The 25,498-nt window shown below is 46.5% G+C and overlaps 1 protein-coding gene across 4 annotated transcripts in view; it reads right to left on the bottom strand.

The window, feature by feature from the left end:
* stim2b (stromal interaction molecule 2b) overlaps positions 1 to 23,260 on the bottom strand; it is a 39,476-nt gene extending 16,216 nt beyond the window's left edge. For 2 of the 4 annotated variants that reach the window (XM_028974257.1, XM_028974286.1), the window contains exons 1-2: positions 22,126 to 23,259; positions 2,657 to 2,787 (exon numbers count right to left, since the gene is read on the bottom strand). In XM_028974257.1, coding sequence (XP_028830090.1) covers positions 2,657 to 2,787; positions 22,126 to 22,243 — 249 coding nt within the window. In that variant the 5' untranslated portion in view covers positions 22,244 to 23,259. Of the gene's footprint in view, positions 1 to 2,656; positions 2,788 to 22,125 lie in introns of all 4 variants that reach the window. The other 2 variants (XM_028974266.1, XM_028974275.1) reach the window with 2 other exon arrangements.
* Between the last annotated feature and the right edge of the window lie 2,238 nt (positions 23,261 to 25,498).

Here is a 25,498-nt window from a genome sequence, read left to right as displayed (position 1 = left end):
ATTACCTCAATAAACAAAGCCGTAATTACCGATTCAGCTTGTCAGCACGAACAACCACACACACAGGACTGTCGGTGATAGATCGTGAGCAGCAAGATTCCTGTTCTGATCAGATCCCGGATGGCAGGAGAATTTGGTATGAACAATGATCACTATCGCCATATCCCCGTCCGTCCGCTTTCTGCTTCATTCTTGCGCTGCATTTTTCAGCGTTTGACTCCCTGGCCACTTTAATGGCTACCCCCTAACGTCCAGGTTCAGAGACCATGGCACAAATATCACTGATAACACCGAATTTAGTTATAAACCTTTCAGCCACTGTATAAATGAAAAGAACTTTACAAATATATATATGGACATTTCTTTAAAAAGAAACCTTATTTGATTGATTGAAGGTAATATTCAAATAATTGCTTCATTTCTGACATATTTGTCAGTATAAAACAAAAAATTATGTACTTCAAGATTATAGTACTTTAAATACATATAAGTACTTTAGTAAGTATATGTCAAACCTGAACAGCAGTGGTCTCCTGTGGCCAGACACATTGATGAATGGTTCATGGCTGTAACTGGACACCTTTAGGGTGTAAATAGGTTGCCATATTTAATAAAGTGCCCCAATCCCTAAGCCCCTCCCACTTCTCTCAGGCTCTCTGGATCCGGGACAGTAAGGTCTTCGGCGACTGCGTTCGAAGGCCCAGTTCTTGAGCTACAGCAGGCTGCACTTGAGTCTTTCCCTGATTGATCTATTAATACTAATGTGTGTGTGTGTGTGTTGAACCGCTTACATGCTCATTTTCCACTAATGAGTGCCTTCGTAGACGTCTCAGACATCTTCAAAGGGTTGTGGGTTTACTTAGCAACACATGTACCCGCTCCCACAACACACACACACACACACACACACACACAGAGGCGCACACAGAGAGGAATCTGCTGTGGTCTGAAAGAGGACACCTCCATCCCGCCTGATCCACCCTCCCTGTGAGAAGCAGAAAATGTTTGGCCTTTCCTTAGGTTGGGTCTTCTCTCTCTCTCTCTCTCTCTCTCTCTCCGATTCCTTCTGATGGACAGTTCTGTCGATAATATCTTGGCACCAAAATTAAGAAAACAGAACTGTCATTTGGTCAGAAATCTTCAGACGCAACCAATGCAGGAGGCGTTGAACTGGTGTAAGTTTGATTTGTGTGTTTTTAGTGTAATTATGTCCATAGTCAAATTAATATGAGGATATGAGATGGCGCTACACCACGAGAGAGTGGCTAGGTACACTGTGGTTTATATTTATTTCAGGCTGTTGCTACAAAAAAATATTGGAGAATCTTTTAGATTTATCTGCAGTTATTGAAATCTTCAATCTCTGATCCAGGTGTTTCTGTGAAACATTTTTTAGGAGCAGCAGGTCACGTGACTTTGTGACAATTAACCAGATCATATATAACATATAAGGATATATTGCTCACTGTGTAGATAAACAGATACAGTTGAGACGTTCAGAAAAGACACCAAACCAACACCTGATCTAACATGTAAAGAAGAACTATTCAAGCAGATAATGGGCACAGCAGAAGGCGTCGACCCAGGAGAGTGTGTGTAGGTCTCACACACAGGAAGACAGGGCGGGTTTCGGCTTTCAGATGAGGCTGGACCTTCCGCCTTCCATTAGCACCTGAATGGCTGTCACTAGGCAGGAGAAATAGGGCAGGGCGGGTACAGATGTGACCCTCATAATGACCCGACTTGTGTAAAGTAATCCAGGAGGATGTTTTCCTTGTCGAGCCAACCTCTGAGTGTGGGCGGCAATGCAACAGGACCTGGAGGTCATGTGACTGCTGCTTGCACTTCATGTGGCTCAACGAAGAGCAGTATGGCACCAGCCTGCCCTCATACGTCCACCGGACAAAATCTCACATTAAATTGGCTAGATATAAGGGAACAGATGAAATCATTAAACATGCACACTTCAAAACACAAAATGCATGTTTCTCAAATATTTTAAGTACAAAAGGATGATTACTTGGGCGCAGTCGTTTTTTGGGGTATACGAGATCAGTCCTTGACGATTTCGGCGTTAAATATGAACACTGTATTGACTTTATACGTTCACGTCTGATATGAATGCATATGTCAATGTAGCCCCTGGGCTAGGACGACCCCTGGTCATTTCCATGCATACGCTGCACTTGCGTAGTGCACAGTGACCGGTGAAGTGGTGAAAGACTGAAGGAATGTTTCATTTGATTTATTGGCTTGGCAGTATTTTTAAGACATTTAAACGCGGCACTTAAGGATTATTAGTCATTTAGTCATGATTTTTAAGGGCTTTTTTTAATGGGAGGGTCCTGCTGCGGCTGGGCGTGGCTTCTTGCAGGTGATGCTACTTTGTCGTTTTCCAGAGGAGCGGATATTTCTGCGGTGGGTCAGTATTATACCGCACAGTACTACCTGTGTTTTTGTGGTCTTATGGTTCGCAGGCGAGTGTTTTTCCCTCTAGGCTACTGAATCCCTCAGTAATATGAGTAAATATAGGGGTGAGAACCACTGCGTCCCAGAGCAATACATAACTGAGCAACACTTTATGCCAAAATCACATAAATAATTGCAAAAAAGTAAATACACCATTAAAACCAGGCTACAGCGACGCCCCCCTCACCTCCACGCTCTCGTTGACTTCGATGCCGCCATCGTTGTCGTCGTCCAGCTGCTTGTGGATGTGTCGAAGGGCGTCCAAGCTGAAGCGGTCCGCCTCACTCATGCATGGCGGGATCACGGTCAGACACGGGTCTGCGGAGCACACAGGAAGGTCAGAGGTCAGGAGGGACTTTCATTCCCTTCGATTTCATTGCAAATTCTACACAATAACAGCCACATGCACTGATCCTGCTGAAACAATATTATTATTATGACAAAATTGTATTATTACTACTGTATAATAGAATTAATGTACTGTTTTTATTGTATTAAAATCAATGTTCAGACAGTCAACTTGGGTAAATATCCATTAAATATCCACGATGCGTCTCTAATGAATGTAAACAAAATCTGTCTTTCTTCTCTGATATTGCCGATCCCAGCAGTAATAATCATGAAGGCACATCAACACAGACCAACGAAACCAGCCTCTGGAAACACACACACGCTGTTGGCAAGTTATGACAAGCACAACCTGTAACGACTCTGAACATGCAGACTTCAATCCAGAATTAATCTGCGTACTCACTGTGCACAAAGAAGTGGACGAGTTGAATGTGTGTGTGTGTGTGTGTGTGTGTGTACATGTACTGCTTGTACAATAGCGTGAGGAGTGTATCATTTTTAGGGTTGGTGTGTATGACTATATGTATATACTGTACACACACACACACACACATATATACATACATACATACATATATATATATAAATTTACATACTATAAACACTATACACATACACGTATTTATATATGTGTGTTGTGTGTTGATATAACACCTGTTTACTGCAGTGCGTCTCGACACACTCATCGGGTTTCAGGTTGCCGATATGGCGACGGCTGCTGTTATTTCATTGGACGGCAGACCTGGACAGATTTCAGTTAAGAAGGCGCTAGATGTCCCCCCCCCCCCACTTCTCTGTGAGCCAGATGCCAATGAGACGTGTGACTGAAGGTCTTAAACTTTCATTTACATTTATTCAATTTCATACCACACCACTTGACCGAAACATCGCTTTGCCTGTCAAATCACCGACTGGCTTCTGCTGTAACTGATTTGCCTTCCCTGCCCCGACCAATTTTACATGAGCTGCACTTTACATGCTATTTATCCTGGAACCGCGGACAATCAGATCAAACAACGCAGGGGTTTTACTCTGAAAGAGGCCTGAAGCAGTGCACTGTGGGATAGGAGGGAAGGGGAGGACGGCCCTGTGATGACGAGGCAGGACACACTCGAACGTTCTGATTCTTGCGGAATATCTGTGACACCGTGCTCAGATACTGTAGGCACTTCATATGCGCAATTGAAAGGTATTCGGTTGCGAGATTGACGCCGGCTGCTTTTGTGCAGCATTGACCAGGTGAGATTCTCGGTGGTGTCAGCTGATGGGTAAGAACTGACACATTAACAGGTACAATAGCAGGTGCAAGGTGTTCTAATACTGCGCCCAGTGTCCCGGGACGGTCAATGAGTGTTTGTTGCAAGGGGACATGAGACAGGGCGAATGGGACACGCTTACAGAAATTATTTGTGACCATTTCAGCGGAATCAAATACCGTCAGAAGTATAGAATATAAAGAAGGATCCTGAACCAACAAAGTCAAGTTCACTAGAACGGAGGAAAGTGTATCGTATAGTAGCCTAGTGGGTAAAACACTCGCCTATGAACCAGAAGACCCAGGTTCAAATCCCACTTACTAGCATTGTGTCCCTGAGCAAGACACTTAACCCTGAGTGTCTCCAGGGGGGGGGACTGTCCCTGTAACTACTGATTGTAAGTCGTTCTGGATAAGGGCGTCTGGTAAATGCTGTAAATGTAAAATGCAAATAAACAGACTTTATTTTTTGTATATGTCCACAGGAGTGCACAATCCCCCAGAATGCCACAGTTCTCTTGTCCCCTCTCATCTGTGGAAAAAGGAAAAGGCTCACACCCCCCGGCGATGATATCAGAGGGAAGGATCGGAACTCTTTTGAGTTGCTATGAAGCTGCACTTGAGGAGAAGAGCGATCATGCGTCTCCCTCTGCTTACATTAGGCTTCTTCCCAACATCTCCTCTCACTTCCACTAACACGCTGAAAAGCGCCGGGCGGGACGCGGGAGCGGCAGGAAACGTCCTGGGCCTGGACGAACGGAGGGACCGGGAGGGATGAATGAAGTGGCGTCGAGGCCTGCTGATGAACTCGGCTCCGTCGCTCACAGCGGGGCGGAGTCAAAAAAAGGCCGGATTTTTCATACTGCCGCTGAGTGCAGCGCCGTGTGTTGCGGCTGGATCGTTTCTCCTTTTTAAGGTGAAGGAAATCCTCCATGCAAATCCTGAGGGTGCCTTTGGCCTAACACTAGCGAACAAGTCCCATGCTCAAAAAAAGTGGCATTTCTATTTTAACGATTAAAAAAAACCAACATGAGATAACATTTATCCAATGTTCAATCCTTGATCTTTAAAAAAAAAAAAGAAATTGCCAATGTAATAGTGATTATTGGTTTTGCATAAACCAAGCAGCCACAGTACAAAGAAGCCACACACACACACACATCTTAATTTGTAAATGACATTGTCCTGCAGCAGATCACAGGAAAGGGAGAAAAAAAATCACACAACATCACTAGATTGTGAGACGCGTCATTGGAAATATGAATATGTTATTCTACATCTATGCATTTGCTGCTATTTGTCTATGGGAAAAGGCAAAGGGGCCAACAAGTGCTAAACACCTCTGGGAAGGAGAACCATTTCAGGTGACGACCTCTTGAAGCTCATCGAGAGAATGCCAAGAGTGTGCAAAGCAGTAACCAGAGCAAAGAAACTAGAATATAAAACATGTTTTCAGTAATTTCACCTTTTTTTGTTAAGTACATAACTCCACATGAGTTCATTCATAGTTTTGATGCCTTCAGTGAGAATCTACCAACGTAAATGGTCATTAAAATAAAGAAAACACATTGAATGAGAAGGTGTGTCCAAGTTTTTGGCCTGTACTGTATGGGTGGCTGCCATGACAAAAGGTGGCGAGACGGCCTCTTTTTGGCACGCTTTTGTGTCCAGTTTCCTGTGAAATCGGCGTAACATTAACAACACCTCAAGAGACATCCCCAAAAAATTCAGCGCACTTCCGCGCCTGTCGTGCTCACAGGAAACGTGCACTCAGCTTCGTAATTATTCAGCTGGATGGCCAAAGCTGAAAGTGAAAAAGCCGAGAGGATCTCGTATGAATTAACGCCCTGTTTCTCAAACTGTTTAAACCCCAGGAAGCGGACATTATTTTTGAACTGGCGCCGAACTGGCTCTTCGCTACATGCTGAGATTAACAAAAAAGTGCCCGTTGTGTTAAATTACTGTGCAGCTATTATTCTCAAGTTTAGCACAAATCATATCCTCAGGCCCTGTGCTGCTGGTTTTCAATGCGGGTCGCAGCGCTGGTACTCAAATATTTTTTGGAGGTGGTGCTTGACATGAAAAGTTTGAGAACCGCGGAATTAGCATACAGATGTCACCGAAAGGAGGGAACGACGCCAGCATCAGAAATTCGGAAGTCCGTACAGCAAAGGCACAGAAGTGTTAAAGAATGACGGAAGACGCAACATGAAATACTGGAAGAAATCTAGAAAACTATTTCTATTGAAAGCCGGCAAAACAAGTATTGAATTCGGTCAGTACGCACACACACGTACACACACGTACACACACACACACGCACGCCCTCTTCCTCTTTCTGTACATAACGTTCTGTACTGTACTGAGACGCTGTGTGTTCTTGACACCTCTCCGCCACACTCGGCATCAGGCTTCCGCACTCCGACCATCCAATTGCCTTCACTTCCCAGAATCCTTATCACACTGTAAAATAAAACTAGGCTCAAATCACATCAAATCCCCATCGGAAGGCTGCTTGCCGTCCCGTTAAAGACACGTCCCTGCGGACGTCGGCGGCAATCTTTGCTGTTTCGATTACTCGGAACGAGCATGTGTTGCATAATTCCAGCGATGTTCCACAGAATGCAGAGAACATGGCCACCGATACTGGCAGCGGCCTGTAAGGAGATACCAGCAGGAGAGATGGATATATGGGTTTTATAGATAGACAGAGGGGAGCCGGTGGGTGAGGTTTTTTTCATGAGGGGGGCTTACAGTGTCTTTACTTCACACGAAAATACACACGCACGCACACACACACACACACACCTTACACCCTGTGCAGAACGCTGTGTCTCAGGGGAGGGTAAGATGATACGGGTTCAAATAGCCGTTTGGGTGGCTGGACAGAATTAACCTATATATTTTTTTAGGGGAGGGGCCATTTTGCCAAATAAAACTCATTACAGAGTGTGTGTGTGTGTGTGTGTGGTTCAGAATGAATTTGCTATAATTACAAGTGTACAGTAATGCCAATAGATCCTGAGAGGCTTTACCGTGTGCAGGGAGGGGCACAGCACCCACATTGGCATGGTGTGCCCTAAATACTATACGGGTCCTGTGTTAATAGTTGTGTGTGTGTGTGTGTGTGTGTGTGTGTCATAGGGTTTTGTTTTGTTAGGGGTTTAAAGACATTGCTACAAGATGACAAAAATATCTTCATAGCAGGTCGGACAGCCCAGGTTTACTATCAACCAACCAAACACCACCAGCTGCTAATTGATGCTAAAAGAAACCTATTCCAATTTACATCAAATGTCTAATGCCAACTGGAAAAACAAGCAAAGTTAACCATTTCGACAACAACAGCAGCATTTATTTCTTATATAGCCCATAATCACGTACAGTATTTCTCAACGCGCTTACACAAATTCAATGAAACAAGAATGGGAATATTATTTTCATAAAAGGTCCACTATTCATGAAACTGGCAAAATTACTATAAAACCCCTGCCTTTATGCATGTGTAGAATTTGTTTATTAGTTTACAGCATTTTTTCCATGCCTGCCTAAAACTTTTGCACTGGCCTCGCAGTTAAGCAAGTGGACTCTTAACCGAAGGGTTGCCGGCTCAAATCCCGAATCGCCAAGGTGCCGGGCGCCTGTCATGGCTGCCCAATGCTCCCCAAGGGTGATGGTTAACAGCAGAGGACACGTTTCGTTGTGTCACCGTGTGTCCTGCCATGCTGTATCATAAAGAAATAAAATTACTTTCATTAATGTATATTTTATTATTTTTTTTTAGTTCTCGTCCGATTGAGTTCACACATATTCATTCACAGGTCAACAGGCAGCTTCTCGACTGAAACCCTTAATGAAACAAACTTCGCGGGCATTCCATCGAAGTCCATGTGGCTCAGTTCCTTTAAACAGCTTTGCAGTGGAGTCGCAGTCTGATGGGATTAATAGTGCTCAGAGCTCGGGCCGATACCGGCGCCGTAACTCACGCGAATCCATCTGGCGAGGAAAAAAAAGGGCTAAAAAAAACCCACGTTCTCAAGGGTCTAGTATTACAACTCATCAGCAGCTATTAAGACACAAATATCATTATCCCTTAACCAGCAGCTATAGGAGGAGGGAGTGATACACACACACACACACACACACACAAAACCTATTTTTTCTGTATTCTCGACCCGGTGTCTTAGTTTCATTAATATGCCGTATGTCATGATACATTTTTGTCACGCACATCAGTACACACAGCCACTTACGTAATTGCTTAATGCTTAATTACACATGAAAAAAGGCCAAAGCGCTACAGTACACACACACACACACACACGCATGTGTGCAAGGTCAAGTGTGTGTACACACACACACACACGCACACAAGTTAAATCCACAGAACCACCTCTAAGGTAAACTACACCAGCAGCGGCACCAGCAGTTTAAAGGGTCGCGGGCTAACATGCGAACCCACTTCGGGGGCTTTTTTCCCCTTCCCTACGTCAACAAGGCACAACTTGTACTAGGTAACAAGTACGGTGCTACGGTAACTCATCAGATCCTCACGTTTAGGGTGGTAGTAGTGGGTAACACACTCGCCTATGAACCAGAAGACCCGGGTTAAAGTCCCACTTACTTTGTGTCCCTGAGCAAGACACTTAACCCTAAAATTTGCTCCAGGGGTGGGGGACTGTCCCTGTAACTACTGATTGTAAGTCACACTGGATCAGGGCGTCTGGTAAATGCCGTAAATGTAACGTAAATGTTTAAATAAAAGATGTCCTAAAGTCAGCAAGACCAGGTCAGCGCACCCTCTTTTCATTTCATCGAGACTTTACGACACTTCCACATCAAACGAGCCAACAGGCAATAGATGAACGTACCTTACGCCCCAAAATACCCCAAATCTCTCTTCACAACGCCACTTTTGGATGAGGTCAGACTGTGGGGATTTTCACGCGTGGCGGACCGTTTTCTACCCAGCAGAGGAGCTTCTGATGGTCAACACCGACAACATCCACGTACGACAGTAGTGCTGAAAACGTTGCTACGCCCAAACCCTGTTGGAACGTACATGGCGCCTGATTAAAATGGCGGGGAGGTGTTTCGAATAAAGAGGTTGTTAGGAAGAGTCATTTAAGGCCTGAAGAACTGACCCGATTGACGATTGACTGCACTCATCCAAATGGACCTTTCGGCTTTTCCTTCGTGCACCACCAAAAAAAGGCAGAACAAACCGACCGCGCACCTCCCGCGTACCCATAATCCCCGGCGTGGGGCACACTGGAGGGAGGTGAGGCAGAATGGGCCGAAAGCAGGCAAAGCTCCGAGGAGGCACACGGGCCACTATCTTCCAGAAAAGGAGAGGTGGCGAGCGCCTCATTGCCCCAGGAATGCACGGATCAAGGCCGGAACACGAGGTGTACACCGCGGGATTGCCCGGCCACTCCGACGATATCATCTAAACTAACACTTATTCATACGATAACCTCAGTTTAAAGGTTTAAATCCAATATATATATGTATATATGTATGTATGTATATATATATGTGTGTGTGTGTGTGTGTGTGTGTATATATTTTATTTATTTATTTATTTTTTAGATCTAAAAATTGTTAAAAGTAGTACCAGAAAGACAAAAACTATATAAACAAAACCTAATTTTGGGAAGAACGTAATTGAAAACTTGGTTTTAGCTGATCCAGGGTAACAATTTCATTTTCAATTCTAGATAATCATTAAATAACATTATTAATTTTTCCAAATAACTCTTGCAATATTATTGATAATAATGAGAAGGGGGAAAAAAACAGGCAAAACAACATGGAAGTGAAATCCCATTCATCACAGATACCCCTCCAATGAAGTGGTACATTTACATTATTTCATGTCTGGCAAACATTTGTACCAGTTATGTTGCTGGTATGATGCCAATGTGGCCATTGAAATATATATATATATATATTTTTTTTTTTATAAGCACCTGGCCTGGTAAAATAATGTTATTAGCAATACTTCGATATCACTCTAACCGGTTATTAATGAGACAAGAGACAAAAAATGACCTTCCTGTCCTGAACTACATTAAATGATTTTTAATCCCTGCTTACATCATGGTCTTACCGAATACCCCCTTCTCATTGGCTGAAACATGTTTATTACAAAAGTGAATGCGCTGACCTTGACGGTTCACCTTGAATTTGATCAAGATGGAGACACAGGCTTGCTACTCTTTTGCCATGCTCCAATGCAAACAGATATTACATCACAGCCTTGACACAAAAATTCACATTAAAAAAAGGGAAAAGAGTCATTAATGCAAATACTAACACATTTTCCCCTGTGCGTATGTAGAATATTAACTAAAATAACGACTAAACATTCCTGTATTAAAATTTGCGACTCTCCCGAAGGGGCAGTTCCCTTCTTCAGAACTGGAACCGACGTATGGACAGGCGGAAGATTGCGTCCTGCGTAATGTCACACAGCACACAGTCTAAATGTAAATACGAGCGATAGTCTCATGCATGCTCATGTCTTGTTTACAGTGTTAACAGACTATCGGGCGGCGGCCACTTCCTGTCCTGGATACCGGTCCGCCGCAGACTAGTGAAGACGCGTGGTTTGGACTCGATTGAAGAAAAAAAATGCTATTCCACAACCACCCCAGCGTCAACCACAAAACGACAGTGGGTCGTGGCACAGAAACTCACCCCACTCCACGGCTCCCACTGACCCAGCACCAACCAGTAAATGGTGCACGGCTGTGGTGAACGTTTTTTCTGTTCTACCAAACGATATCCGATAATCTAGTGTTCTTGCTTGCAGTACGGTTCTGAACTAGCAGATAAGGAAGCGGACTCGTAAACGAAGGGTTGCGGGTTCAAATCTCGATCCGCTAGGTGACACCGAGGTCCCCTTAAGCAAGGTACTGTCCCCACGCACTGCTTCCCGCCTTTCATGGCTGCCCACTGCTCACCAAGGGCGATGGGTTCGATTCAGAGGACACATTTCATTGTGTCACCGTGCGCTCTTTTCGCTATCACAATGATAAAAACAATCACTTTAAAAAAGCTTTAACTTTAGGTCTGAGATGAAATGGTGACCATTATGTAAACTGGCAGCAGATGTTTGAAGGTTTTGATGTATTTGAGCTCCTCAGCAGGAAGCAGGATGGCCTGGATGACCGGATGAAGTTGTGTGTGAACATTTCCTTATGTGTACACACAGGGCCCTAGAGGAAAAGGATGTGGTCCCCGACAGGCGGGCCTCACGTTTCTTGCCACTGACCCGCGTGAAACGTCACCGTGATGGAAAAGGGCACCGAAACCTTCCTTGTCTCGGCCTATCACATTGCACGTTGTTGCCCTTGATGCCACTCCCCCGTCCCCCTCAAGAGTCAGAGGGAGGAAGCACAGCAGCTTGTGGGTGGTTTTCGTTGGTCGATAGTGCATAAAAGTAATAGTGCACAAGTAACACAAAAGTGACCCCTAGGACGTGCTCTTTAAAGGCCCCCTATCTTGAAAAAGCCTGTCTGTGATTGGTGAAAATGTCGATCTGTGACTGGTGAATGGTGTTGATGACATCATTTCCCCGAATGCCCCATCACCTCTATAGGACAAATCAAATCATCAAAGTTGATGACAAAACATGAATAGCGTGAATTGAAACATAATCATTAGTTCATTATAAGTTCATTATCAAAAATTATCAAAACTGCGTAGAAAAAAATCAAATAATGCTTCCAACATTATGTTAAGTGAAGGCCGTATTTGCTGACTGTGCACCTAAAAAGGGGAGTAAGTGACAAGTTCTAAGTAGAAGTCGCACTATTAAATTATTAGAGGAGAGAACAGTGGGAAAATGAAACCGTATCCCAGTGAATCCTGTTGGAACCCAATCTATCCTGATTGCTTGTTATTGTCCTTTTGTACATTTGCAGGATTGGGTGGTTTATGAATCACGGACCAACAATTGTGCCTGTGCAACAATGTCCCTGTTAGGCACAAGCACAGTTCAGGCCAATATCCTGTCAATGAATATTTATTAAGACAGTGGTGAGCCATTTTTGGGTTAAATACTGCCCCCTAGCCGGAAAAAATCATACACATTGCAAAAGTGAAAGTGAAGTGATTGTCATTGTGAAACACTACACACAACGAAACGTGTCCTCTGCTTTTTACCATCACCCTTGGTGAGCAGTGGGCAGCCATGACAGGTGCCCAGGGAGCAGTGTGTGGGGACGGTGCTTTGATCAAGGGGACCTTAGTGGCACCGTGGTGGATCGGGATTCGAAACAATAACCTTCTGATTACGGGTCAGTTTCTTTACCCGCTAGGCCAACCACTGCCCCAAAGGTTAAAGTGAAAATGTCCCTTTGTGGGATTATTTAACATTAATACGAGTTCCCCCAGCCTGTCTATGGTCCTGCAGTGGCTACAAATGGCGATAGGTGTAAAGTGTGCTTTGGCCGTTCTGCTTCGCCGTTCAGAGAGCGGCAGGTCGGATCTGGAATTTGTCCCCCTTATGTCGTCCCCTCCTCATGCTCCTGAGGACTAATATGCTCCTTGAGATACAATAGATGTGTTACTTATGTCACAGCGCAGTCACGACTTCCTGTTTTGCACCAAACACTGTGGTCGGTGAATGATGTTGATGCTGTAATTTGCCCCCTCAACTTCTATAGGCTGCTCTCCTCCTCGTCCCGCCTCTCTCCTCCTCATTAGCATTTAAAGCTACACACACCAAAACAATATGTCCTGGGGAAATTTCACTGTGGGACTGGATCGGTTTGAGGGTATTAGGGTATTAGAGGACAACTTAGACCGATATAAAAGCAAACAAAGTTTCCAGGACTTGCTGGCGGCACCCATGCTTTAATTCCATGAAAAAATAAAGTCGATGGGGCTGCTTTCCTGGAGTCTCCGAACAGTAATGGGTTTTGCCATGAACAAGCTGTACGAATCACAGGCAGAGCTTCACAGTTTGTACGACGATAAGCCGAGGTCGTCTGAGGTCCTGAGGGGCTCTGCAACCCTCTGATTAATGATCCACTTCCCCCTACCAGCGCGGCTTCAGCGCATGAAAAAATGTGCACGACGCAGCCCGAGAGCTGGACTGGGATGATACAGCCGGACCCCGGCGGACATCGGCCGAGGCCATTTGACCAGCAGGGTCAGCCAGAACACACACAGATCACAGCGTCCCTTCCCGCTCAGGCCCCACAGCAGACGTTCGTTCAGCACGCCGATTGCTGCGAAGCTTATTTTTGGACCAGGCAAACGCATGATAAACATCAATCGTTACTATTCTTAGCTTTCCTACACACACTCAGCCTGCCTACGCACCCTCAAACGTCCCGACTGGGACATGAATGGAATGTAGACAATCGCTCAGAAACGGGCAGAGGAGAGGCGGATCTTCTCCACCCTTCACCTCACGTGACCTTCCTGTTTAACTGTTAGGACTTCCTCTCCAGCGGCAGAGAAGAGCATCATGGGTTCTTCCCTTAACCTGAAAGGGTCCAAGAGAGGACATCCGTGCAATCCTGCACCGTCCATTTGGAAGCACTGCTGTCGTCCCTCCAGAAGCGTTTGACGGCGGCCGTCAGTCAGGAAGTTGATGAAAGTGCATGTCTGTGCGGGTTTGAGGGTGTCGGCCTTGGTGACAAGGCAGCCGAACACCTCCTGGTCCCCCTGAGCACGACGGCCGCATTATTCACAGCGCTCATGAGCGTTGCACGGATCTGTGACTTGTGAATGATTTTCTACTGTATCTCAAGTTCGTCCTTGAGATTTACGCAAATAAATTCATGTAAATTAGAAAGGGCTGTTGGTACCTCTTTTTTGTGTGTGAATATTTTTATTAACCTTTATTAACCTTTAATGATGTATTTATATACAGAGATTAAAACTGGAAGAGTTCATGGCACAAATACATGCATCATAAAGAAATCTCCCAAAACTTATATTATTATTCATTTTGTAGACCACAACTTTTTTATTTCCAGCTACACCCAGTTTGGCGCTGTCAGCAAACGTCACAAACTTGATGTCTCTTTAAGAGACATCTTGGAACCACCGCTGCTACCAAACCAAACATGAAGATACATTATCAGCTTTTTTAATAAATAATCCTGAATCCGACATTCCTGAACATGTCCAAAATATACCACATCGAGTCCGTCATTTAGATCTTTTTGGGGCAATAGACCCAAACATGATCTATTTAACAAGAACAACCGGAACATCGAAGATAGAGCCGAAGGAGAATACACACAAAAATCGACACATCAAATTTATTGGTAATTTCACAAGAAAAACAATAGTGTGCTTGGTTTTAACATAACATTTTTTTCTTTCATGAGTTATTTACAAGTTTCTGACCACTTATAAAATGTGTTCAATGTCACCAACAATTCTCATTTTATTAAGGTGTATCCATATAAATGGCCCACCCTGTATATACCGTCTACCGTTAAATTCCTCGTACAACCCTATTTCATAGTATTGATTCTAAAAAGGTCTTGGGCTCCAGTAGAATTTTTCAGCTCCATCCCCCCCTATGGGTTTTAGTGACAAAACAAGTGATTTGTCATGTCACATTTCTCATCCGAGCCGTCGCTCTAAGTCACAGACAGACACATGGCGATAGATCTCTCCCGTTGGCCAACTTTATTTCGCATACTGTTTATACTGTTTATACCGTTTGTACCATTTATACCGCGCAGCCCTACTATGAGATTGACACCAAATTTCACACCAGCCTGTACCGGTATGAATTGTATGAAAGGCAAGATGCTCTGCATACCCAACAGTCCCCAGTTCGAATACTACATTTCAGCTCCTTCTCTACTCAAATGATGAGCCCAGCCTCCAGTTGAGCAAAATCGGATCAGGCCGTGTGTGACAGCGACAGAAAACTACAGAAATGCACCCCCACCCATCCGGGCAGCCAAGACTCGACCCAACCTCCTACCGCCACCCCCAAGAATCGGCACACGAGAAGGGAAAGTCCCTGAAATCAGAGGGCATCGCTGTCCCAGTCCAAAATATCCCCCTTCGTCCTGGTCCAGTCATGTGAGAAATCAAACTCCGTCCCCCCCCACTGTCGCACTCGCAGGCGGGGGTCCGCAGCACAGGACGCCCCCACTCCTGCTTCACTCTAATATTATAACCAGGAGCCAGCAAAACCGATGAGCAGGAGGAGGGATTCACAAAAACTCAAATTTACCAAAATATTGTTAAACTAAATTTATGACAACCCAGAAAAGCTTAACTTAAACAACAGTGCTTCTTCCTCCAAGTTCTTGGTAGCCCGAGGCCGAGTAAAATGGCCTCCATCAGGTTCGGGTGTAGATCGTCATCTGTAATTTACATGACTTTTAAACGATATCTGAGAAAAGTGTAACCAAGGACACAGTTGGAGGAGAGTATTTTGGACAGTTCGTGTCAAATGTCAGATTGCCATGAGTCGCCATGAGTCTGTAAAACTAACCCGGACACTGTGGCTCCACTGCCCTTCCGTACAAAAAAAAGTGGAATACCTGAAAACATGTTTTATACTCTAGTTTCTTCTAAATAGCCGCCCTTTGCTTTGGTTACTGCTTTGTACACTCTTGGCATTCACTCTTGGAGTTCCCAGAGGTGTTTAGCATTTGTTGGGGTCCAGCTCACGCCAAACCATCTCAATTGGGTTCAGGTCCGGTGACTGTGGAGGTCAGGTAACTCCACATGTGTTCATTCATAGTTTTGATGCCTTCGGTGAGAATCTACCAATGTAAATGGTCATGAAAATAAATAAAACACATTGAATGAGAAGGTGTGTCCAAACTTTTGGCCTGTACTGTACTTTAGAATGACAGATTGAGAAACGTGTCTTGTTCTGAAGCCACAGGCCTGTGACCTAACAGGCATTTTGAGCAAAAGCTGTGAAAAAGTAATGAATGAAGACTACAGTACAGCAGTGTGTGTGTGTGTGTGTGCTCCTCATTGAAGGGCATGTCACAGCTGCCAGTGACCAGCCGCTGCTATTGTCATAAGTGAATTAACGCCGCAGATCCTCTCCTTCTTTTAGCCCCGGGGCAGTGGGCTACCCGGTGACCTCCCGGCGGAAGTGGCCGCCTGATGCACCACTGATATCAGCTGAGGACGGAGAGCCCAGAGGCATTCTGCCGCTGATTAACGTGACCCCGCCGTATTCATGACATCTACAGAGCGATCTGCAAGCAGGGCACACCGGCCTTGAAAAATCGCTACAAAGTCGCCACGACAGGACCTCCAGGACGACAAAAGACCCAGGAGGCGGAGCTAATTGCACCAGAAACAGCCGAGGAGGTGAGTGCGGTGGCCCAGTTTTCCCCTGTTGCCCTCCGGAGCCACCAGTTTGAAGATGCGGGCCAGTTAAAGGGATGACCATTTAATCCACGAGAGGACACGTAAAAAGACTTCAACACTTAACTCAGCGACTCTTTTCTGTGCTCCTCCTCATTTTGGATAAAAAAAGGAATCACACAGCCAGCGGACAGTGAAGTGATTGTAGCACAGCACACGGTGACACAACAAAACGAGTCCTCTGCTTTTAACCCGGGGAGCAGTGTGGGGGGACCTTCTGATTCCGGGACCGCTTCCTTAACCGCTAGGCCCCCCGAGACCATTTGCCAGTTCCCAGCACAGGAAAGCAAAGCGCACACTCTTTTCTGGTGTCCCTAAAGTGGACGATAAATAAATTTCGGTCCATTGCCTGGGTCCAGCATGTGACTCACACAGGCGGTCGGCGCAATGCAAACACGACGAGGGCGGCCACCCTTTATTCCGGGTGGCATGACCTCCTTTCAGAAGCCTATAAATCCACCTCCAGATCCTGTCCATTTAACAAACATATAAGGCGTCACTTGCAACGGTCGCTGGTAAAGTCTACTGTTAGTGTGGTCAATCCGTATGACGAATTTGCAATAAACACTTTAAATGTTGTAAGTCAATATTGCGTTTCACATCACCTGATCAGCAAGATTATTTCAATGATGTTCATGGCTGAATGACATCATTAGTTTGCTTGTGATACGTCTACCGGATAATGATCTAAATCGGCCTGCATACAGTGATTTAAAGGACATCATTGTGTAATAACCACCGTATCATTATGCTTCCTTTTGGTCACTTGCACTGAATTCTTCTGACAATTTAAATAAATTAAGGCTGGTCAGCACACCTTAAAAATATATGTATTATTAGACTGGGGCAGTGGTGGATTATTCGTAATCAGAAGGTTGCCGGTTCGAATCCCGATCCGCCAAGGTGCCACTGAGGCGATGGTTAAAAGCAGCGGAAACATTTCGTTGTGTGCACGTGTGCTGTGCTGCAGTGTATCACAATGGCAATCACTTCACTTTCACTGGTCAGTGGACCAAAGCCCAGGTTCCAGTGCTGTGACACCAGTTCTCACTGGACCACTGCATCCCACCATGAATACGAAGAAATAGTCACGGATGCCATTGCAAATCCAATTGGCTTCCAGAGTCTGGACACACGATGATGCCAGGCAAAAGCTATGAAGAACACGCCGCACTCAGAAACAGTGTCACCACAGGGTCATCATGGTCCCAGATTGTGATTACACGCCACCAGATCTTATCGGAAAACATTAACAGAGCTTTTAAAAATACACCGGCCCCACTCTTCCGTGACTCTCCCTATTAGGGCTCTTCACGTCCCCAGATCCCTTCTCCGGAATCGGATGCAGCTGTTGTCTGCTAACCCCTCTCTGCGCTCTCTCCAAAGACCCTCACATACCGTCTCTGGAGGGAATGGCCGGTACTCAAAGCTTCAGTGACATATCGGACACAGGGTGACATCAGACGGTATGACTTTGATCTTAATCGCGACAAATCCTGCTTTTAAATCGTTACTTCGGATATATCCACAGATATATCAACAAATTCCATACACGTCCATAACTGATTTTAGACTAAATATCTATGGCATTACTCCACTAATGATGATGTTTGGGTTAAACCAAAGCAAGACAGACAATTGAGACAAACAGCTCAAGAAGCAAAAAAATGACCTCCGTTACGGCGAGGAACATCTGTACAGGCCTTCAGCAAAAGCTTTATTAAAAAAACAGTAGGGGCCCTATTTCTATACACTGAATAATGCGTAGCGCATGGGGCGTGGTGACAACTGTAAGTCGCTAGTTCACCCACTGCTGTGCTTGAATGAAACCTCTGATAACAGCACAGCCCTTAATAAAAATAATAGCACCAAATATATTTTAGGAATAATTTAGGATGACTTGGGAAACACAAAAGAACTGGTCTCTCTCTTTCTTCTGATAAAGATTCCGGGACACAAGTCGTCTCCAAGCAATCCACAATCTTTTCTCCGTGGGATTGTTCAATCTAGTACATGATTAACAGTTCCATATTATTATGGACAAATTCATTTTCTTCCCAACAATTTCTTCGTACAAAGATAATATCTACTACTATCTATATGTTTCCTCTGCCACTTTCACCACAAGTCATGACAAGTCAGGTGATCTATCAACCTTACTGACCAATTTCCGGCCAGTGTCAATATAAGTCTACTCAAAATAGCAAAAAGATTGCACTGTGCATTTTATCAAATTTATTATCAAAGTGGTCAAATAAGGAAGAAAAAGATCCAACCAAAATGTTCTGAACTGTGTAAAGAAACAAAGGCAAGATTCAACATTTGCAAAGAGTGAAGACCTCAGCATTCCAGCCTGATGGACCCTTCTAAAAAAAAAAAACTCCGGTTGTCTTTGGGATCCTCCGAGGGCCATCATTTCTCAGGCGATTGTCCTCGGGAGTAAGTGTCCCTCTTAGAGGCAGGGAACACTTTGCTTTGTTTAAACACTAAACGGGATAAGTACACAGAGGCATTAGGAGGGAAGGAAGTCCATGTTCCCGCACGGCCAACACGTTCGATCATCTCTGCCATCCCTGCCATGGCCGTGGTACGTATCTGATTCATACGCGAATAATTCAATAGCACACATGCAGGTTTTTTAATAGGTGCCTGTAATCAGAGTCCCCCCCCCCTGCTTCTGGACACGTGCCTTCAGCTAAACATCCCCCCGAATGGCGGTAACCTCCTACCGCGAGGAGAGGCCGGCGGCAGTTCCTCAGAAACAGAAACGTCGATTGCTGGTCTCTGCGTATGTGCGACAAGAACAGGATAAGGCCGTGCAACGTGCCCTAAAGCACAATCTCACAAAACTACGACGTCTCTCGGCCCTACATCGCACTTGGGTGTCTGCTAGTTCTCTGCACCTTGGAGAGGACCATCAAACGACCCACACGGCACTTTTTGTCGGTGTGCAGTTATCTAGAACCACCAGAAGATGAACTTTTGCAAACAAAGTTTAAAACAGGGGTGACTCACAGCCCCCACGCCCCCTCCCAGATGATTAATATCAAAAAATACCTACACAAGTGGAGACTGTAGGGACATGTGTGCCAAGGATGACAACCGATATCAATCATTTATTTCAGATTTTTTTTTTTTTTTTTAGCATCTGCATCTCCTCCTTTCTTGACAGCCTTTCAAAATACTTAATTAGTCGATTAGTCAATAGTTAATTAGCGGTTGGACAATTAATCAATGGCAATATATGGCAACACCTCCTCACGTGAAACATGACTGACATCTTCTAGCGTCAGGTATTTATGCATTTTACGCTCGGAATAGAGCGGGAGGAAACCATGGCCTGTACTTCATGTCATGTTTATCGTAAAGTAGCAACGACTGATTAAAAACAACCATTACATTTGTACGAAAATGCACAATTCTGCTCTTTAAAAGACTACATCCTACTTCATACAGTTATTATGATGAAAGGTCCGTGATTCCCACCCGTAGTTTACATGACAACAATGACATTCGAACCACATGACCTGGAAACTCTCTCGAACATAGCCAGCTGGGGCCGAACACAGGGCAGTCACACGACAGTGACCCCTTTTGTCCTGCCGCCCACCCACCAACGGCGATCCTAAACTGACCCCTGACCCCCGCATCCTGCAAAATGGCAGAGCGGTGACCTTTTGTCCAGACTGGACAGGAAGTTGGGAGGACGGGAGCCCGTTCCCGCGAGCGCATTCAACGGCGCCCTCTGACCCGCGTGCCGCGCGTCAGGGGGGAAATGGGTCTCCCACCGGGCCAGGCGTGGACGGGATTCCCTCGGTCACATCCCACAGGCCGTGACGCAACGCTGCTCCTATCACATCTGGAATGAAAGGCGTGAAGGGTGGTAGTCGCCTGGTGGGTACCACACTCGCCTATGAACCAGAAGACCCAGGTTCAAATCCCACTTACTACCATTGTGTCCCTGTGCAAGACACTTAACCCTAAGTTGCTCCAGGGGGGGGGACTGTCCCTGTAACTACTGATTGTAAGTCGCTCTGGATAAGGCCGTCTGGTAAATGCTGTAAATGTAAGGCGTGATGAGAGGACACACCCACGTGCTATTACGCTGTGGCAAGAAGAGCTCCTGCGTGTTCTTACACGCTGAAATGCTCCGCCTGGACTAATTATGATGCGTCCTGTGTATTAATAAGTGAAACTGTTTAAGGTGGTTGTTACGGCTGCAGCACCTGATGAGGGGAATTCAGAACCAGCGACGTTGGGCACGGCGCCTGTGACAACGTCCCGACCAATCAAGAGTTTTACATGAATTACCTCACTGAAGACCCTTCAAACGTAAAACTGTTCTGCCGTTTTGTACCATTTACCACTTTTTCACCACAAGACGAACACATGGACCTTTTTGCGACGTTCACTCCGCAACTGGAGATGCCCGGGCCACCTCCTGGTCTGTGTCGGAGCTGGAATTTCACGACACGAGCACCTGTTCAGGTTCAGCCGGCGAGGAACTTCGGACCTTTCCGGTTTAAAGAGCTTTAAAGAACCCAGGTTCAAATCCCACTTAGTACCATCGTGTCCCTGAGCAAGACACTTAACCCTGAGTGTCTCCAGGGGGGGACTGTCCCTGTAACTACTGATTGTAAGTCGCTCTGGATAAATGCTGTAAATGTAAATGTATCTTCTCGACGGGCCAAATACTGACCAAGCGTCGAAAAAGTCAGCAGAGCACACCAAGTGTGAGTGACACCGACGCGGTGGATACAGGATCTCACCTTTACACGGACACAAAGGGGACAGGACACGTCACAGCAACGCGCCATTCTTTCCAGAAAAGGGGCCTTTTCCTTTTCTGGTCAGGACATTTGAGAACTGGGTTTCTACGAATGCGGTCTAGAGCTAGACCACACAGAAACGGCATGTGTCCCAGGTCTTTGCACTTTATTTCTATCCACCAGTCACTGCAGCCTACTTGGGGGACAGCTCGAGAGAAAGACGCTGGTCACAGGGGGGGATTTGGCCTTGAGCTTTCTGTGGGTTCAGCACTCCCAGCATTCCGGGCCGCGCGGTGGAAGGGGTCCGTGGCCTCCTGGCGAGACTGCTGCTCATCAGAAATGGTACCCGGTCATCAAACACCCCGGCGTTATTGGGGAAACAGCTGTCGAGCGCGGGGCAGATACAGGCCCGAGGCAGAAGTAAATCACAGGCTCCTTTATTAAGGGCTAAAAACCGAGCCTGGTGTCTCCAGTGGGACTGTCCCCGCAAACCGTAACTACTGACGTGATGGTGGGGGCTTCAGTGACCTGCAGCAGCTTGAAGTGACCGTCATTGTGACACCCGTCACCCTTGGGGAGCAGCGGGCGGCCACGAAAAGGGATTTCATTCGGGATTCGAACCCACAACCTTCTGATTACGGGTCCATTTCCTTACCTGCTAGGTTACGACATTTACCAGACGCCCTTATCCTTATCAGTGGTTACAGGGACAGTCCCCCTGGACACACTCAGGGACACAACCCACTAGGCTACTAGCAACCCTTCGTGGTGAACGAGTCGACGTCCATGATGTCTGTGACCCCAGACGACACCTCCCCCCGTCCCATTTCAAGGTAACCCCGACATTCCATCATAAAGCCCCCCAGCAGCCGGCGGAGGACGGGGGGGGGGCTCTCCTACCTGCCCTCGGCCCCTCGGCGGCGGTGAAGTCGCCGGTGAAGCTCCTCTCGAAGCCCAGCACCGCAGTGATGACGAGTCCGCGCAGCAGCAGCAGCGCCGCGCAGGAGCAGAGAGTCATGGCGGTTCCGGCTCAGAACCGAGCAGTCCGGGCTCCGAAAAAAAAGAAAGTGTCCGGGCCGCCGGAGGAAACTCCGCAGGCACCCAGTCGCACTTTCGCGCACGTAACACGCCGTTTATGTCATATTTTATTTTATTAAAAAAAAAAGAAGAAGAAGAAGAAGAAAAACTGTAAATAAAGCTCTGGAGGCTGAAATTCCACAGGAAGGAGAGAAGAATATTCCAGTGCAGCTCAGGCTCCGCGAGCCAGGAGTTTTAGTAGAAGCCGGAAAAAGTCAAGTTCCCCCGGACGAGGACGACAGGGAGAAGCGGTGCGAACGGACGCCGGGAATCCACCGGGCTGAGAACCATCGCACCGAAAACCTGGCGTTTTTTTTTGTTATTTATGTATATATAGATGTATATATATTGGGGTTTTTTTTTTCTTTGTTGTTTTGTTGTATCCCGCCGTTTAAAGTGCCATAAATCCCGGTCCCGGGGTCGCGCCGAGTCCGGACGTCCACGGGCGGCTTGGAGAACAACAGCGCTCAGCCCTCCGGCATGGTGATTCAGCGCCGAATCCGGTCCGAGAGGGGAAAAAAAAGCCAGAGAGAGAGAGAATATAGAGATATATTTAAATATATATATAATAGTTTTTTTTTAATTCCGGATTTCAGCGGGGGAACCCGTGCCACATCTGTAAGGGATCCGCCGCCTCCCCGCCGGCGCCCGGCTGCTGCAGAACTAAAGTGGCGGGCCGGAAGTCGGCATGCAAATTCGCCCCTGACATCACGGCGCGCACGCGTGTGCGGGGACACCCGTTACTGTCGCCCGTGGTGAAACGCCGCCGTGCGCGTCGTCGTCGTCGCTGTTGTGACTGTCGCCGCCGCCGCCGCTGCGCACCGGACGCGGAGACCCGCGCCGCGGAGGGCGGGGTGCCCGTCGGAATGCGCCGTGTCCGGGGGACGGGGGGTGTCCCCTCGGTGACGCGGAGAACACCTCTGCTCTATTGTTCGGCGTCCGTCCCCCCGCCCAGCGTGGCGACACAATGCCCGGGCGCGGGGGAGGAATCCGCGCTCGCCCATTGGTCGGACGCTCCCAACATGGCGGGACGTGATTGGCCGCTCGGCGCGGGAAAGTTGCAGGCCGCGCGTCCTCGCCTGGTTAATTACTGCAGCGATTAGTGACTGCGGGTTATTAACGCGCCAAAAATAAAGTGCATCAGGGAGACATTAACTTGGTGAAAACTTTTTTTGTTGATCTTGTAAGCAACCCCGGTGGCTGGAAATGTCTGATAATGATGGAATATCTATTAACTATTAACTAACTATAGGGGTGGTAGTAGCCTAGTGGGTAACACACTCGCCTATGAACCAGAATACCCAGGTTTAAACCCCACTTACTACCAACGTGTCCCTGAGCAAGACACTTTACCCTGAGTGTCTCCAGGGGGGGGACTGTCCCTGTCACTCTGGATAAGGGCGTAAATGCTGTTCCAGTGGAATGCTGGGTACCTTAACCCAAGCCTGCCACTTTAAAATCTTCATTCATTATTTGAAAACCCCTTTATTATTATATTAGTACACTGATTAAAGAAGCAATAAAACTGGCCTTGGGGGCAGCGGTTAAGGAAGCGGCCCCGTAATCCCCCGGGGCGCCTGTCATGGCTCACCGAGGGTGGTGGTTAAAAGCAGAGGACACATTTCATTGAGTCACCGTGTGCTGTGCTGCATTGTTTCACAATGACAATCACTTCACTTTCACTTCTTCGCACTAGTAGGGTGGTAGTAGCCTAGTGGGTAACACACTCAACTGTGACCCAGACGACCACCAAGTCACAGGTTCATTACCATTGTGTCCCTGAGCGAGACACTTAACCCTGAGTGTCTCCAGGGGGGAGACTGTCCCGGTAACTACTGATTTTAAGTCGCTCTTAGAACTGTACGAGGCCGCAGAAAACTCCAGGATAACTGGCCACACGGTTGCCTACAAACATTGCGCTACTTATCTGGATAAGGGCATAAACTAGTACTCTAGTTCCATGGTTGCTAGGTTCTGTCATGAAGATTAGTCTGCTACACTCAAGAGGAACGGGTTAAATGTACAGTTCCACACAGCACGTGTGCAAGTAGCATCTTTTTTAATGTCGGAATGTAAAAGATGATATACTGTGGTGTACAGTCTGGACACGACGTGTCCTAATATAGGCTCCGGGCCAGGAGCAGCGATAAAGTCTTAAAAGCATGTCCGACAATAATGCACCAGACACACGAATACCGCCTGGTCTAATCCCTCACTATCCCCCGAACTAAAACTGGACATTTAAAAGGCACTTTACACTTTCAACACTCTAATGAGTTTGGATGAAGGCTTGACGTCTGCGATATACGTGGCATACAAGTGTAAAAACGATCTGAACGGCCTTTTGACAGCTCAGCGCATTTATTTATAGTTATTTCTAGTTATAGTAACAGCTTCTGTGAGCTTCTAAAGCCTTTTAATGTGCTGAATTTTTTTTTTATGACAGCATGTATGTTACATTATGATCACTGTAACATATGTAGACTTAATCACCATTTAATTCACAAATGAGTCATCATGTCAGCTCCCAAAATGCATTTATGCTTCTGTAATTTTTAGTATCTTCATAATATTCTGACTGTGATTACAAGCTGCATTGGCTACTTTAATACAACATACCAGATTTATTATAGGATATGAATGCATTTGTGGAATATTATAAAAGCATTCCTTAAGGAAGGAATATGGATATGCATCTCGGCTGCACAGTTAATAACAACAGATCATGAATGATGGGCAGGGGGCACGCTAACCCTGCCACTCCAATTATTTGCCACGAGGGGCATGTATCTGCTAGCGGCCAGAGGGCGGAAGAAATGCTGCCAGACGATAAGCAGGGCAGGGCGTGGGAGCCAGGGCAAACAGGTGGCAGATGCACCCGGCCTGGTCGGGCCGCGGGGACCAGCGCGAGGAACGGGGGGCACGAAAAACCAGGAGCTGCAGAATTCGATACGCCCGGCCTGCAGAAGGAATACGGGGGGGGAGTCAGCCGGTGCGTGCTGGGAAAGGCAGGAAAAGAGCAGCCATGGTTCTCGATGATGACACGCAGGGCGCAGCCACAGCGCAGAGCCTCGCACCCGGTCCAAAAATGTACCTGATCAAGCTGTTCGAGCCCTGCTGAGTTGGCAGCCATTACGCCAAAACTAATGCTCCTGACTAGGCAAGGCGATTCATCATATTAGTGTCACATTAGAAC

This window comes from Denticeps clupeoides, chromosome 1 (assembly GCF_900700375.1).
Source record: "Denticeps clupeoides chromosome 1, fDenClu1.1, whole genome shotgun sequence".
NCBI classification, from domain to species: Eukaryota; Metazoa; Chordata; class Actinopteri; order Clupeiformes; family Denticipitidae; genus Denticeps; species Denticeps clupeoides.
Note: the sequence above shows the minus strand (reverse complement) of the source record. Positions and strands in the feature narration are given on the sequence as shown.